The following is a 15,000-nucleotide window of genomic DNA, read 5'->3' as shown; positions in this document are numbered from 1 at the left end:
TCTAATTCTAGCAAAGGCAGCCTGTAAAAGTAGAACTCAATAATCATTACTGTATTATATTTTGAATCGATGCATTGTGCCTTTAAAAGGATTTGAAGAATTATGTATATATTTTTCTTCACCACTCTTCTGCCTATTCCCCCCTCCCCCCACTGCGTGTGCCCCCCCCCAATGGCAGATGTTGTGGTCTCATTTGATTGCATAGGAAAACTGCAGTGATACAGCAAACACCCAGAGAGATATGATGACAAATGGGTCCAGATCCCGGTAAATTACTTTCTGCTCAAATCGAAATTTCATTCAGTTTGTTGCTAGCAGAGATGAAGTAATCTAAATTGTGGACTCAGGAGCAGATAGAGGGAAGTTGGAGCAAGCATTTCATTATCAAGAGAGAGAGAAGGTTAGGATGAAAGAGATGAGCAGAGGCAAATCTAAAGTGTTGACACCATGATTGAAAAGGTTAACCCATACACATTATATATCAACCTGGATAGCAGAGAGTTTCTAATGGAAACTCTGCACTGATGGAGGTTTACTGGAGTTTCAATACACTGAGCATGATGTCTTCTTAGATATACAATCAAATCCTCTTAACCCTTTTGATGACTCATATCTCAAGATATGATTAAAGTACAAAAGAGTTCTTCATATAATTTCAAGGACACAATGCATTTAAACTCCAGTCATGAATTGTATCTTTTTTTTTTTTTTATGATGAACTCAGTAATCTGATAAAATGTGTGTAGTACAGAATTGTTTGTGTTTCTAGAGGTGTAAGTCAATATTTCTGATTTAATCCTGTGTAACCACATCCAAGGTAAGGTGAAGCTACCAGTTGTTACACAAAAATATACTTTTTCATATTATGAAACATAAGCAAGTTGGAAGATAGGGGTCAGAAGTCTAAAATAGTTGTGTAATAAACCATGGCAGTGATGTGCAAAATGTCTAGAGCCTTCTGTGTATTAAATTATTCACAATCATCACCTCTGTTTCAGGTTATTTGGAAATAGTGGTGCTTGCAGTGCCTGTGGACAGTCCATTCCTGCTAGTGAGCTGGTCATGAGGGCACAGGGCAATGTCTATCATCTTAAGGTGAGGGGTTTTTTCTGTGTACTTTCATTTTTAGCAGCTGATTAGTACTGCCATGCCTCTTTAGTGTAAAACCTGTATCTGCTGATGAATGAAATGCAAAATAATAACTAGAAGAAGGAGTATCTATTATAAAGCTTAGTGCATAGCTTTGTTCCCTCATAATCGGTAAAACTCTGCTTGAGTTGTGCACTGTATAGTCCCAGCAGGTAAGACTGATGCCAAATTTGGAGATACTAGAAACCGAGCAGCTCCGTATCAAAACTGCACTTGCAGTCTCTGAAGTGTAATTTTCAAACCTGCAGCATACTTAATTTGTGCTGTAGTTTCACTTGCTGTCTCTTTCCTTTCCCAGTGTTTTACATGCTCTACCTGCCGGAATCGCCTGGTCCCCGGAGATCGGTTTCACTACATCAATGGCAGTTTATTTTGTGAACATGATAGACCTACAGCTCTCATCAATGGCCATTTGAATTCACTTCAGAGTAATCCACTACTGCCAGACCAGAAGGTGAATACTCCACAATTACTAATAAGCTTTCTTAGAGCTAAATGAAGATCAATTTCTTTTCATTCTAATGTTGGACATTCCCTACCCCTGCAAAGAGACCTTTAAGTAGCTGAACTTACCTTAAGTTATTTAGGCACAGGGTGTGGGGAGAAAATAGTAACCTTTTAAATATGACATACAGGGTGAGTCAGTTTATTTTGGTTTGGGCACGTGCATCTGTACAGGTGTTGAACTCTTTATGTACAAAGCAAAATGGAGAGCATACATTAATACAAACTTCTAAGAAAGAGAAGTATTTTATTTTATAATCTTGAAATTAAGGGCTACAAGAGAGCAGGTTTCTGAGGGAGGAAAATTAGATCCTTTAATATGGAAATAAACGTCTTGTGAAGAGAAGGTTGCTGAACTAAATTAATGTATTTCATTTTAATATTAAGATTTTAGTTGAGGAAGCATGCTGGGGTACTCTTTCAGGAGTATTTTCTTGCCTGTTTTGTGTGTCGTAACTCAGATTTTAAAACCGAAGTGCTATTTTCTTACTGTTCCATAACACTAATAGCTCAACTAGAGATTGTGTATCTCTGTGGTTGGTAGTTTTGGTTCCTAGCTAAATGAGTAAATAATGACTCTACAGATCATAAAGTGAAGAAGAAGACGAAAAAAAAAAATTCCGATCAACAGTTGTGTTGTAACTCTGAAACTAGATAGTTTTAGATGTATTTTAATCTTCTTAATCAGTCCTAAAGCTATGCAAGTGAGTGCATTTTGATAACTGCTGTGCCTAATTTGTAACAATTACTGTCAACCTTGAGTTAAGAGACTGTTCATTCCACCCTGGTCCAGAAAAGAGTGGATGTATGACTCTTGCACATAATTTTATTCACATCATATTTCATACTGATTATGTATTGATGACATTGATTCATTTACTCTTTACAGCGCCACTTGCATGGATATTAAATCTTATTGACCACAGATGAATTTTAATTTCAGATTGGTGATAGATTTTTCCATCAGCTCTGATAGTATATTTGACTTTTTCATCATTAACCCAGGCAATCACACAGCACTGAGTTATTGCAATGAAACAAAAAGTGCACACTTCAGTTGGTAATTCTTTATAGATTTACAATAGGAACTTCATTAATGTCTGTAAGGATCACAAAAAATAACATTTATCTGCAAGCAGAAATTTGGAAAATAAAAAAAAATCTGGGACAAATGCTAGGCTGATCTATTCTGTAATGTTCAGTATATTTTGTAGTGCTTTTAGTCAGTGGAGAAATGTGTGAGAAAACAGAAACTGTTCTTTAATTTACATGATTTCTTTTTTTTTGGTTGTGTTGCTACATTTCAATATCTGTATTTGCTTTTTTTTTTTTTTTCCGTGCATAAATTTACTGATTAATTTTAAGTATTCTTTCAAGTCTTATACAGTGAATGTAATTACATCAAAATAAAGCATGGACCTTTTTATTTACTTAATTTGTCAATCGAGGTGATGAGAGAATTGAGTACAAAAATGCTACATAGTTAGGCAGAACAAAGATAATTAAGATTGGAAGAGAATGTGCAGCGTCTTCTTAAGGAAGTACAAATACAGTTAAAGATTCATAGATTTATACTGTTGTGAATTTTAATGAAACAAATCTGTGATATAGACTAGCTAGCAGTGATTCTGTTAAATGAATATTTATAGGTATCCCATTTCAAAATATAGGTAAAACCATTCATCTTTATACACTGCAGTAAAAGGTTTACCATTCTGAGAGTGGTTTATCCACTTGTCTTCTACGAATGTAAAGTTTAATGTAACTTCAAATAGGTGTCTAAATTGTCACTTAGTTTTATCAGTTTCTTTCTGTGCCCTAGCAAAGCATAAAAATGATTTAGCTGCAATAAAAGCAGGAGACATGACGAGGAACATAGAACATGGAAAAGAGAAGTAAAACGGGACTGGGCGTGCAGAGCTCGTGACTGTAGGTACCTGGTGGGAGCTAAATGCAAGGAGAAGGATGAGAGCAGGTTTTTGTTAGCTCCTGTCACTGACTGGTTGTGCCCTTGCTGAGGCCACAGCTGAGGCAGCTCTTGGGGAGAAGGCTGAGGGGACACCTAGTTTGAGGGTTTTTTTTTCTTTATCATACAATCTAGAAATTGTTTTAACTTCTACTGGTTTTCAAAGGGAATTGCAGAGTACCGAAACTCCAGAAAACAAACACAGTTAAAGAGATCAGTTGATAATTCATGTATATGTCAGGTTTCTGGAACTTTGGAAACTACAGGGACAGTTGCTAAGAGAGTTATGTTTTATATTTTATTTTTTTAACAGTCCAGATATTTTAACATCAGAGATGTTTTCCAGAAAGCTGTATGTTTTAGTGCCACCGATTAAAAGTATTCTTCCACTGTAACAGAGTTGGCTGTAACAGATAGTTTTTCTTAAACATTACAGATCAATCACTTTCCATGTTATTCTATCACTAACGATTACAGAGATAGCAGAATATCCACAGGGTTGGTTTTTTTGGTTTTTTTTTTTTTATTTAACTGAAGAGATTGAGACACTCCCAGCATTAAAACACATTTTTGTTGTGCATGTGAAGGTGACAGTTATGAACTTTTCTCTCAGTGCAGTTTACAGGCAACTGGTGCAGGCAGGAAAGGTTGCATGGCCTAACTTGGTTTAAAAACATAGGTTGTTTTTTTTTTTTAAGGAGTCAAACACAGGGATGTTTGCCATTCCTGCCTTTTACCTGCTTGAGGCAATTCAGACATGTAAATTATAACTTCCTATCACTTGCCCTGTAGTTTAAAAAAAACCCCTGTTTTCTCCAGACTCAATACTGCTTGCCTGCAGAGTGCAAACTTAGTTTGTGATGTCCTGTGTGCCATTTCATTTGAAGGGGCTGTATTGTCAAGAATTCTGTCTGCTTTATTTGTACTGGTAGTATTCCTGTAGTATTTCTTGTTTGGAACAGTATTACCACCTACTAAAAGTGTAAATTTTCCAGCGGTTGGCAATGTTTGTAACAAATGCTTGTCTTCAGCTTCTATACGTTTAAATAAAGCATGAGTTACATTATGTCTCTTAGCGAAGATCTTAAAAATCTTCTAGTTTACATATCACTCAACAATTCCCTTGTAGTTACATAATTGGTGTTGTCTGTGTCCATAGTAGAAGATATTTGATGCTCATTTATTAAATATGCTTGCTGGCTGCTCCCTAATCTTTGTTCTGGACAGACAAATTACCTTTCTCACACTGAGCTTCAGCTCTGGGGAATTAAACCTCCAAGCCTCTACTACTTTAATTAGCTTGAAAGTGGGGGGTTGCAGTTAGTAATAGACCTCAGGCTTTTAGTAACTTAGAGAAAGGGTGAAAAAAGAACTTCCTGGGAAGCGCAAAATGTCATTTAAAAGCCATAAAAATCTAATATATATTATTTCATTTTGGTAATTGCAAACAGATTGTATTTGAAGACTATGGATGATCATTCCTATTTTATCCATGAAAGTTTAGATTTTTATTGAGTTAGACACTTTTAATTATCACAATTCATTAACACCAGTATGAAAGCACATGTTTGACTTAATATATTAAAATGTTTATGTAACATTAACTAACGTACCAGATGAGGAATTTAAATGGGAGGGGAGAATCCTGAAATATCTATATTTAGCTCTTGTGCAATGCAGCATATTAACCAAAGTTGCCTTGGGAGGATATTGGCTGTACTTCATATTTGCTTTACACACTATTTCTTCCAATTACAAGATCATATTACTCGCTTCTTCAAAGGCATGGCATAATGGTTCTTCCCTTTCAAACGGGGCCCAGAAAAACCACCTTATTCACTGTATGATTTGTTACGAGAAAGTACACTTATTTCTTGTTGTAGTGTCTTTTTATTCATGTCTGCTTTCTTTAGTAGTGAAACTGTGAAAAATGTTTGCTTTTTGCTATTGAAAGTTGAAACGTTAGCAGTGTGAATGGACAGTGTAGAAAGCCTTAACCAAGTCACAGTTGGAAAGTAGTCTAATAAAAAAGAGATTAGTGAATAGGGAAAAACAAAAGCAGTCATATTGTAGTTTCCTATCTCAAATTTAGCTAAGATACCCATTTTTATTTCTTACAGGTCTGCTAAAAGGTCAGAGTAATGCAGAATGCGTGCCTTCATCTCAAATTTTGTTCATCACAGATGGATCCCATGTCTCCAAGTAGACAAGTCACCTTTGTAGCTAGCATCAATGCCAGCTCCATACCATTGCACCTTCTTTATTCTTGATTGCCCTTCCCACATTTATTGGTGTATTAAAATGACTGAATATGAACATTAAGGACTCCATGAACCTGGGCTAATGGGAGACTGTAGAGAAAATGAAAAAAGATCCACCGGAGGACATCTTGGGGGGGGTGGGGGGGTGGGGACGATGACTAATGAAGCTAATTAAAAGCATTGAAATCTGCTTTCTACCCTCATTAACAATTAGCAGGGCACTGGCCAGTTTGTACCCTGTGTTTTACCTTAACAACATTCTATTTGCTCTTTGTATATTTAAGTGTTGTAAGGAAATGTGTTTCAATCAAACTGAACATGAGATAAAGATGTGGCTTTTGTGATATTCTATCACAAACACTTTTATTGTATCTCTGTAAAATACAATGTATGTATGCATGTAAGTGTTTTTGTCCTAATGTTGCTACTTCCCATGGCAAAAAAAAAAAAAAAAAGAAAAAAAGTCAGGCTCATAGCAGCTACTGTGTAGAAATTTTCACCTACTTCTAATTTGCTGAATGAAGAAAAATCTTTTATTTGTGATATTTTCAGAGACATTTGCTCTAGTATGGTGTATTTAAATAATAAAAAGTAAAACAAAACTGAGTATGGGTTTTAGAAGCTTTGCTTTTTTTTAAAATTGCATTCAAAATATTCTGCAACTTCATCTTACATAGTCGTTACCTTTATTGTCAATTACCTTTAAAAGTAGGTTTTTGGTTTGGATTTTTTCTTTTGTCTTATGCCAGGAAGGAATCTGCTAAACTACTTGTGTTACTTGTGGCAAGGATAACGAGTACTACTTCAAAAAAAAAAAAAAAATTCATGGAGATTCTTAATTCTGGTAACAGCAAGTACATTATGATTCCCATTGCAATGAATTACAGCACACACAGAGGTACTGTGGTCTCTTTCTTTCCAGTTCCTTCTGTGTTAAGGATGTGCCTGTGTCTCTGAGCATGCAAGCATAAGAGGGTATGAATATACCATAAGAGGTCGAAAAAATAAAAGCCAACTAAAGGTCTGTACCTCATGCTGAGCACTAGAATTGAGTATTCATGAAAAGGAATACAATAGCTATTCTGATCTGAACAACATCAAGTTGTGTTTGCTGGGGTGGGAGACTTTAACTTTTCAACACTGATAATCTTAAGGAAAGAAAAACCTGTTTCCTGGGCTGTTTCTGAGAACTAGCTGATCTCAAAATATGATCTCTGAAAGCAAATAAACAAAAACCACCTCCCCATAAAGCAGCAGAGCCACCTCTAAGCTTAGAAAGGAAACAACTTCATTCTGCACATTTTTCCCATCGGCTGTTTGGTGGTTGATCTGTGCAGAATACTTTTGAGAAAAAAAAAAAAAGCTGACTTTTCATGTTTTTAGCAAGAATACTAACATGGATCTGTGGCTGTCCACTGTGTGCCTTCACTCAGGAACCTGCAAGCAACAAATCTGCCTTTGCTGCAATTGAAAGCAAATCAATATTAAGAAATAGTCAACTTTTATAGGAAACGAATACATTCATAACACATCATTATTTTAATTCTGTTTTTCAGAAAGTGTTCACTGCTCAGCTGCTCGGTTATGGAGTGAGCTTGACTTATTTTGTTGTGTTGCCAATACACAAAAAGCTGATTTATAGATTTATATGTCTAAACAACGAACAGCAGATATTTTTGTTTCAGATACTACTTCATGACCTCTAGTATATTGGAGGGCTGCTGAATTTCTTCTTTAAACACTTCAGTGCTTGAGGAGGAAGCACTGTTTCAGAGAAAAAAAATTAGCAACATACAGTATCAGACAGTAAAAACAAAATACTACTTTCATAACATATAAAGCACAACATAAATGACTGACACTATGTATGACTTTTAATTAAATGCACTTGTGGGTATTTTAAATAACTTTCTAAGCTTTTTGATCTGGCATTAAAGTCTTCAGAGTCCTGCAAATTGTGCTGCTTCAATATCTTTGAAAAGACACTTGAAGTCATATGAATATAGAATTCAAGTATTAGTGAGACTGTAGACATCTTTTTATATTCTTTCAGTATAAGCACTCAAGGTACAGTGTTTAAATCTAACATGTACAGATTTTTGGTTGTCCAATATAACCTAGAAGTGCTAAGAAGATAGCTAATAACTTCTAGTAAGTAATGTAGTATTGCATTTAGTGATGTAGAGGTTGAAGTTCATTAACAGCTTTAAATAAACTATTATATGACTCATTTGTAAAGCACAGCTACCTATTTAATAGCTTACTTTAAAAGCATTTCTTAAGTTGCAGACCTATAAGATTACAAATGTCACTCATGTTAGCATAATCCACATGCAAGTGATGAAGCCTTTGCTTTGATGTGCTAAATTGCAGGAGGACTAATGGAGCTATGAATATACAATAGAACATATTTAAGTAGTATTCTTGCTTTAGGTAAAACACTTTCTTAAAACCAGAGGCATTTCACACAATGAAACAGGCTGTAATGGGGATGGGTAGGTGTGGGCAGAAGGCTACTGGAAACACTTAGATTTGTCCTTATGTGAAAAATCTTCTTTTTAAAGAGATCGGTAAAGAAAAACACATACTTCTTCACCTTTTATCACATGTATTTGCTGCACTGAGGGTGAAATACACCCTCTGCATTTAGTGCTGCTGAAAAGTAAAATAATTATTCAGTAAGAGCTTTCCTTACTTTCAAAAATGAATGCTGTTAAAAAAAGAATCAAAGGAAATATTACTAATCTGAAATCATCCTCATGAACCTGGATAAAATGCTCTGTCTATACTGCATCTAAACATCTCAATCATATAAATTGTCACTCTTATTAATGAAACAATTTTGTAAAAAGATTGCCCTCTAAATGGGTTTAATGTTTTTACCTATCCAGCTGTCTAGTTATGAGATTTACGCATCCTGGCAGGCAGTGGGACATTAAGCCTTTCCAAACCAAATTCTGTTTGCAACAAGATACTGTCTTTTCAGTCCTACATGATTTATCTTTAAATATTTTAACAGGTTATGCAGTATCTTATGAAATATAAAATGAGAATGTCTTAACAAAATGAAGCCTATGAAATTAAGTCACATCTTCAGAATATTAACCACACTGAGTTTGTCTCCCTTTTTCCCTGTTAGTTAAAACTGATAAAATTTGCATCACCTAACATTAGGGTAAATACTAAAAAAAAAAAGCCCAAAACTCACATATTGGCAGAGTATGCCTTGCTATCAAGGTGGTGGAGTCACCATTCCTGGAGGTGTTTAAGGAAAGACTGGACATGGCACCGAGTGCCACAGTCTGATTAACACAGTGGTGTTCAGTCAGAGTCATTAGAATCGAGGATCTCAGAGGTGTTTTCCAGCCTGGTTCTGTGATTTCAAAAGATCATTTCAATTTAAATCTTTTATCAAAGTGTTTTGCTGGTAGTTGTATGTGAAGTGTGTAGCTTTTTCCAAGTATTTATTCTGAACGGTTCTATTACAAAATCAAATTGAGATTAGGAAATTTATGTATATACATTTGTTTAAGTTACACATTTAATTAGTTTGAAATTGTGTTCTGAGTTTGATGGCACTGCCTAAGACTCCTGTACATGCAGTACCAGATAACCCTTGATGCTTGTTACTGTTACTACCAGGTGTATGCCTATTGTCAGTCCAGCTAAGCCACAGACAAGCTTATTGCAATTAAATAGCAATTTGTTTCTATGAAACTGCAATTAAAGTATTACTGATCAGCCATTTTAGATTGGCAGTGCTGTGGCTGCATGTTAAACAGAGGAGCTCTCGATTCGTTTCTGCAGTTGGAGGCGAGGAACAGTGAGGTGTAACACGCTCACCTCTGTCCCTTGTCAAGCTGGAAGTATGAGTCCTTGGTGAAGTGCTCTGATCTCATCACCAACATGCTGAGAGCGATGACAAGTCAGGGCTGATCTCTGTAAGTTGAACTTGCAGCTTACAGGACCTGAAGTTATTGCTGTTTCTGTTCCTGTATAAGCAGGGATGTGTACGCTTCCTACGGGGATGTTTTCAGCTCCAGATTGATTCTGTTGAGAATGGACAGCAAGTTGTGGGCCCCAAGCCAATAACATTCTGCAGGTCCTGACTTGTTAGAGCTGTGTAAACAGGGCTACTATAGCTCCTTAATCATAACTAATAAAAGACTAGAAGAAAGCAATCAATTACCTTATAAGTTTTGTTTGTTTTGTTTGTTTTTTCTTTTTTAATAAAAAGCAGAAGTTTATCTGACATGGTGATTATTTTCACGCTCATACAAGGGATGAGAGTTGAAAGCAATCTGATGGGCTTACCTGTGTGCACCTGGGGCTTGCTGACAACTATTTGCTTGTGATATTCCTGGGAAGCCACAGTGCTCCTGCCCCTAGGCCTTGCAGAACCCACCAGCCACTGCCTGGAGTCCCTGGCCAAGCTTGTACCATTCCTGGTTGATGTGAAACCTGAAATGTAAATTTTTGGTGCAAATTAAAAACTTGTTTGTAAGAACTCAGAGAGGAATTAACTTTGTAGTGGTAATTTTGTTTTTTAATTATCACCATATTTTAACAAAGTCTGAGACGTGTTAACTTTAGTTCCTGCATTTTTGTAGAGTGGAGGCTGTAGACATCCTGGTTCCTCTGCCAGAGGGGATGACATCACACCTGTGGCATGCATGAGATAAGCATTGCTTCATTTAGGCACAGGTCTCTGAGAGATGTTCCTTGCGGGGGTGAAGGTTGGGTTCCTGCAGTGTGACCCGTGGGGTGGGTGATTGCTGCTGGGGAAACTGCTGCAGGTTTGCTGCTCAGGTGGCACACGGATAACAAATGCCACCTGAGCAGCTCTTGGCTCCTGGCAAATGGCAAGTAAAATGCCTGTGCTTAAACCTAAGTGAAAATGGCCCAGCTGACAGTAATTCATTCACCCTGGTAGAGTGGTCTTATGTCTGAGCCCAAGGCCTGAAAAGAGCCCTGTTTACTGGAGACAGACCCTACTGTGTTGAGAAATTTTTTTCCCCTTCCTCTGTGGGTATTTTTTAATGAGTTCTGTTGTTGTGCTTCTTTTAACAGTAGTTCTAGCATTAAGCTCACAGAAATGTTTTTGGTGTGCGGGAGGCTGCACAATTCAGAGGGGGAGGCAATAGGATGTAAGGGGGTAGTTGGGGGTGGCTCACCAGAGGCTTTTTTTACCCTGCTAGCCTGTAGCTTGATGGCCCCAGAAGGACCAGTCCTGAGAAGGGCCTGGGCTTTCAAAGAACAGGGAATGCACCCTAGGAAGGCTGGAAATTTTGATAGGTGCTAAGTTTCAGCAAATGTAAGCTGAAAATTCTCTCATATTCATTGTCATAATGGAGACCTTGTCGACCATTGTGCTGTTTTGTTCCCATGTGTAATATTGCTCTCACGTTTTTGTGATCATTTTATCTTCTTAAATCAGCTCTCTGCTGCATTATTCACTCACAAATGCTGAAGCTTAAAAATTGCTTTTTTAAAAAAATATAAAAATGTTTAAAAATGTAATATTTTGCTTTTTAAAATTGTTTTTATTTGCTGCTATGCATTTAATTTAAAAAAACTAAAATCAAAACGAAAACCTTCAACAATTTTGTTGGAACAGTCCTACAAACTGTGGCATTAAGACCAAAATTAGGCTTCCTGAGACATGCCTGCCCCAAAAGAATTTTTTTGAGAGTATACTGGGGAGAAAATGGACATTTTGAAAAAAGTTATTCTTCCTGGTTGGGTGTTGGCCCCAGTGAAGCTGCCCATGAGGAGGGTTCCGTGCTGCCGAGCACAGTGAGATGGGCAGCATGAGAGGAACCCCCAGACAGAGCCTGCCCCACCGCCTTTCCCAGCACTGGTGAGGGGTCCCTCCTGGTGTCCATCGTGTCCTTTGCTCCTAGTGGTGGCTGGTGAGCAAGCCAAAGCTCTCCCTGTGCAGTCAGACTCCTCTGCAGCTAAACCAGACAATGTTTCTTTCTCACATTGTTGGAATATCTAATTACATTCTGAAATATCCATATAATTTTCCTCTTAGGGGAATCTTACAAGCAAGGTGCTCGCTAACAACTTCTGTGGTTCACCATAACCTCTCAGAATAATCATTGCTTCCATTGAACTTATGCCAGTTGTTTTGTTAAACTAAGTTGAGAGAACGGGGCCTATATTAATTCTCGAAAGGCAAGAGATTGCCCTGTGATTTGGGGGAATCTTGATTGCTTACAATATGAATAAATGAACGAGGCAGATATTAACTTTACACCTGATTTCAATTTCTTTGAGCAGTGAAGAAATGTCCAGTAGGAGGGTAAAAATCCAACTAAAACTCATAAGCCAGCCATTAATAGGCTAACTTTATTGTGCTGTAAAATCTTCAGCTGCTTATGGAAAACAAAGGGGCAACGAATGCAGTATTTGTCTTTTATTCTTAGAAAAAGCCGTTAAGATCAAACGGCCCCTAACAGACTGAGCTGATATGCATCCCACTTACATATTTTTGGATATCGTTTGATATTCATTCCACTGATGTATTTGATAGGTAATTGTATCAACCATATCGAGATGCTGATACCAAATAGTGGAAGACTTCAGTGTTTTGCCATAAAGCTTATGCCCCTTGTTACTGAACTCTCATCACACTTGAGATCTGCAGAAATCATTTGAAAGCTGTAGTTGGTATTTTTGTGCTTATGCCACATTTAAAAATTATTATTCTTGCTTCATCAGTTAGTCTTTTTAGCTGACTTGAAAAAAAAAAGCATATTGCAAATGAGCTACTATTCTTATTTGTTGTTTTAAGAAGGGTAAGCACTGAAGTATTCAAATGGAACAGATTATACCTTTAATTACATCCAAACAGGATGCTGAGCTGATTTTTCTATTTTCCGTTTAATTGCTATAGTTCAAAAAGATATTGCAAATTTGTAGATGAATTATTTAAGCATAGCCTTCTGGCCTCTGTGTTTATGGGAGAGACCAAACGGGGAAGGGGGGGGAAACAGAATTTAAAGGGGAAAATTACCTCTTCCTTCTTTAAGAAAAAAAGCTTGAATGAAACATCTTGGAGGAAGTGTTTTACCTGGATAGGTATTTTATGCTTTGTGGGAGCATCTTGGGACTCCATGGGATTTGTTTCTATCCCACCAACCACAGTGGGTGCCTGGTTCCCGAGGGCCCCCCTGTCTTGTGCCATGGGTACACAAGTGCTGCTTCTTCTCCAGCCTGCTCCTCGGTGACTGTGCTGCTTCACAGATGCCATCCCAACCAGCCACCCTTTCCACGGATGTGCTTGATCTCCATTCTCTTACGTACAACAAGAGAATAATGAAAGCAAGCACAATTCATCACTTCTTAAACTAAATATATTTCCATTTTGTTTGCATGTGCATGTGTATATATCATTCACCGTATATATTTTGAATATGTACAGCGACATTACAGCCAGTGATAAATCCTACTCACTTACTATATGTGTTATTTGCTGCAACATTAAACTCAGTAAGAATTTTATATGTAACTTGTACCAAAACTAAATATATTGTGAAATTGATGCACAGTTGTAAACAAGAACATCACTCCCTGCTTCAACACAGTTGAAGGTGGCAGCTTGTGTGGCAATTCTTTTGTAAACAACTGCAGACATTCCAAAGAACAAGCCAGTTAATTACATTTTTAATGATGTTTTTAGAAAATAGTATTCTTCTGGCAGGGGGGGGAGCCCCAACCTATAAACCAACAAGGAAAGTAAACTTAAAGATTGTACTGTATAAAGAAATGCTGTTGGTGAAAAACTGGACTCTGCTGGGCGCAGGTCTTTTGCCCCCCCAGTCTTATTTTTTTTCTTCTGCTGAACTTGCCTGCGTAAAGTACTTTTTTATAGCTCTACTGTGAATTCAAAGAAAGATGACACTGGCACAATCTATTTAAGTTTTTTGGTGGATTATCTTATTTCATTATTTTCAATACTGCTAAGTATGTGCTACCCACTTAGAGAGCTGATGCGGTGCATAGCAAAGCTCAAGATGTCCTCTTAAATACACAAAGCTTATACAAGGCCGTGACACAAGTGGGTTTTAAACATCAGCAGTGCTGGCAGCTTTGAAGGGCTGATACGACACAGCCTTGCCGACACATCACAGGTTACAGGGAGAGATTCAGGAAGAAACTGAACTAACTAGAGTAAGACTAGGACACAACTTTTATTGATGAAGTTCAGGGGAAAGAGGCACTGGGGGCAGCTGTATTAATCCCATAATAACTTGAAATATAATCAGTACATTGCTGCAGGGATGGCTAGGAAGGCAGGGAGGTGGAGGTGTCAGGGTTTAAGTTCACAGGCTTTCCCAGTTCATTAAAAAGTGAATCAATCAGGAAAACAGGCTGGCTTTTCAAAGGGCTGGCAGTTGTGAACGGGCTTCGGACGTTGGGAGGAACACAGATGGTGAGCCCGGCCTTGTGCAGGGGCTGCTGGAGCTCACCAGCCATTCATTTGAGGAGACGGCTGTGTTTTACCCTGCTCAAGCCAGTAAAATGTGTTATAATGTGCTAGGGGAGATTCTGGCTGGATTCTGAGAACTTAAAAGCTAGGCTGTGTTGGTGCTGTGGGCCATATTAAGGTGATACTGATAGATGTTTATAAAGGGAAAAAAGTTTTGTTTTATAATTTCTAATGTGGTGGCTTAACCAGCAGGCAAATGGGCAGAAGGAGTCTGCCTACAGGTCCTCTCTTTGTAGGCAGCTGGTATAGTAATTAGCTCATTACTATTAATTTTTGCCATCCCTGGACTGATCAATGATGTATTTTTTAAAAAAAAGTGGAATCCGTATATCTGGATTTGGCATTTCCTACATCCTTTTGATGAAGCTGGTGTATGTACACAGACCAGAGAACATCCTTGGAGAATGAGCCTGCTCACACCCACAGGCACTCAAAGGTTTAGGACAGAATGCCCTATATTTAAATAGGACTCATGACTTTTTAATTACTGCACAGTGCAACAGGGCTCAGTGAGAATACATGGTTGTCCAAACTTCTGTGATTGCTCACCAGTGGTATGGGACTGCACTTAATCAGTGGTCTGTAGCTCACCTGAGTATCAGCACTGACCACAGGCACAGGTA

At 37.6% G+C, this 15,000-nt stretch overlaps 2 protein-coding genes across 7 annotated transcripts in view; one reads left to right on the top strand and one right to left on the bottom strand.

Moving 5' to 3' along the window:
* LMO4 (LIM domain only 4) overlaps positions 1 to 6,486 on the top strand; it is a 17,100-nt gene extending 10,614 nt beyond the window's left edge. For 3 of the 5 annotated variants that reach the window (XM_086841529.1, XM_086841533.1, XM_086841531.1), the window contains exons 4-5: positions 999 to 1,095; positions 1,448 to 1,648. In XM_086841529.1, the coding sequence (XP_086697655.1) occupies positions 999 to 1,095; positions 1,448 to 1,648 (298 nt within the window). Of the gene's footprint in view, positions 1 to 998; positions 1,096 to 1,447; positions 1,649 to 5,739 lie in introns of those variants that run through there. The other 2 variants (XM_086841530.1, XM_086841532.1) reach the window with 1 other exon arrangement.
* A 910-nt stretch (positions 6,487 to 7,396) lies between these two features.
* The window catches only part of LOC111932828 (uncharacterized), a 316,058-nt gene continuing 308,454 nt past the window's right edge, over positions 7,397 to 15,000 (bottom strand). For both annotated transcript variants that reach the window (XM_086841536.1, XM_086841534.1), the window contains 3 exons: positions 14,969 to 15,000; positions 10,195 to 10,341; positions 7,397 to 9,930 (listed from right to left, as the gene is read on the bottom strand). The exon at positions 14,969 to 15,000 is cut by the window's right edge and continues 298 nt beyond it. The gene's annotated coding sequence lies outside the window, so the exon portion shown is untranslated. The remainder of the gene's footprint in view (positions 9,931 to 10,194; positions 10,342 to 14,968) is intronic.

Source organism: Cyanistes caeruleus, chromosome 9 (genome assembly GCF_971803275.1).
Source record: "Cyanistes caeruleus chromosome 9, bCyaCae1.hap1.1, whole genome shotgun sequence".
Taxonomy (NCBI): Eukaryota; Metazoa; Chordata; class Aves; order Passeriformes; family Paridae; genus Cyanistes; species Cyanistes caeruleus.
This window is presented reverse-complemented; position numbering and strand designations above follow the sequence as displayed.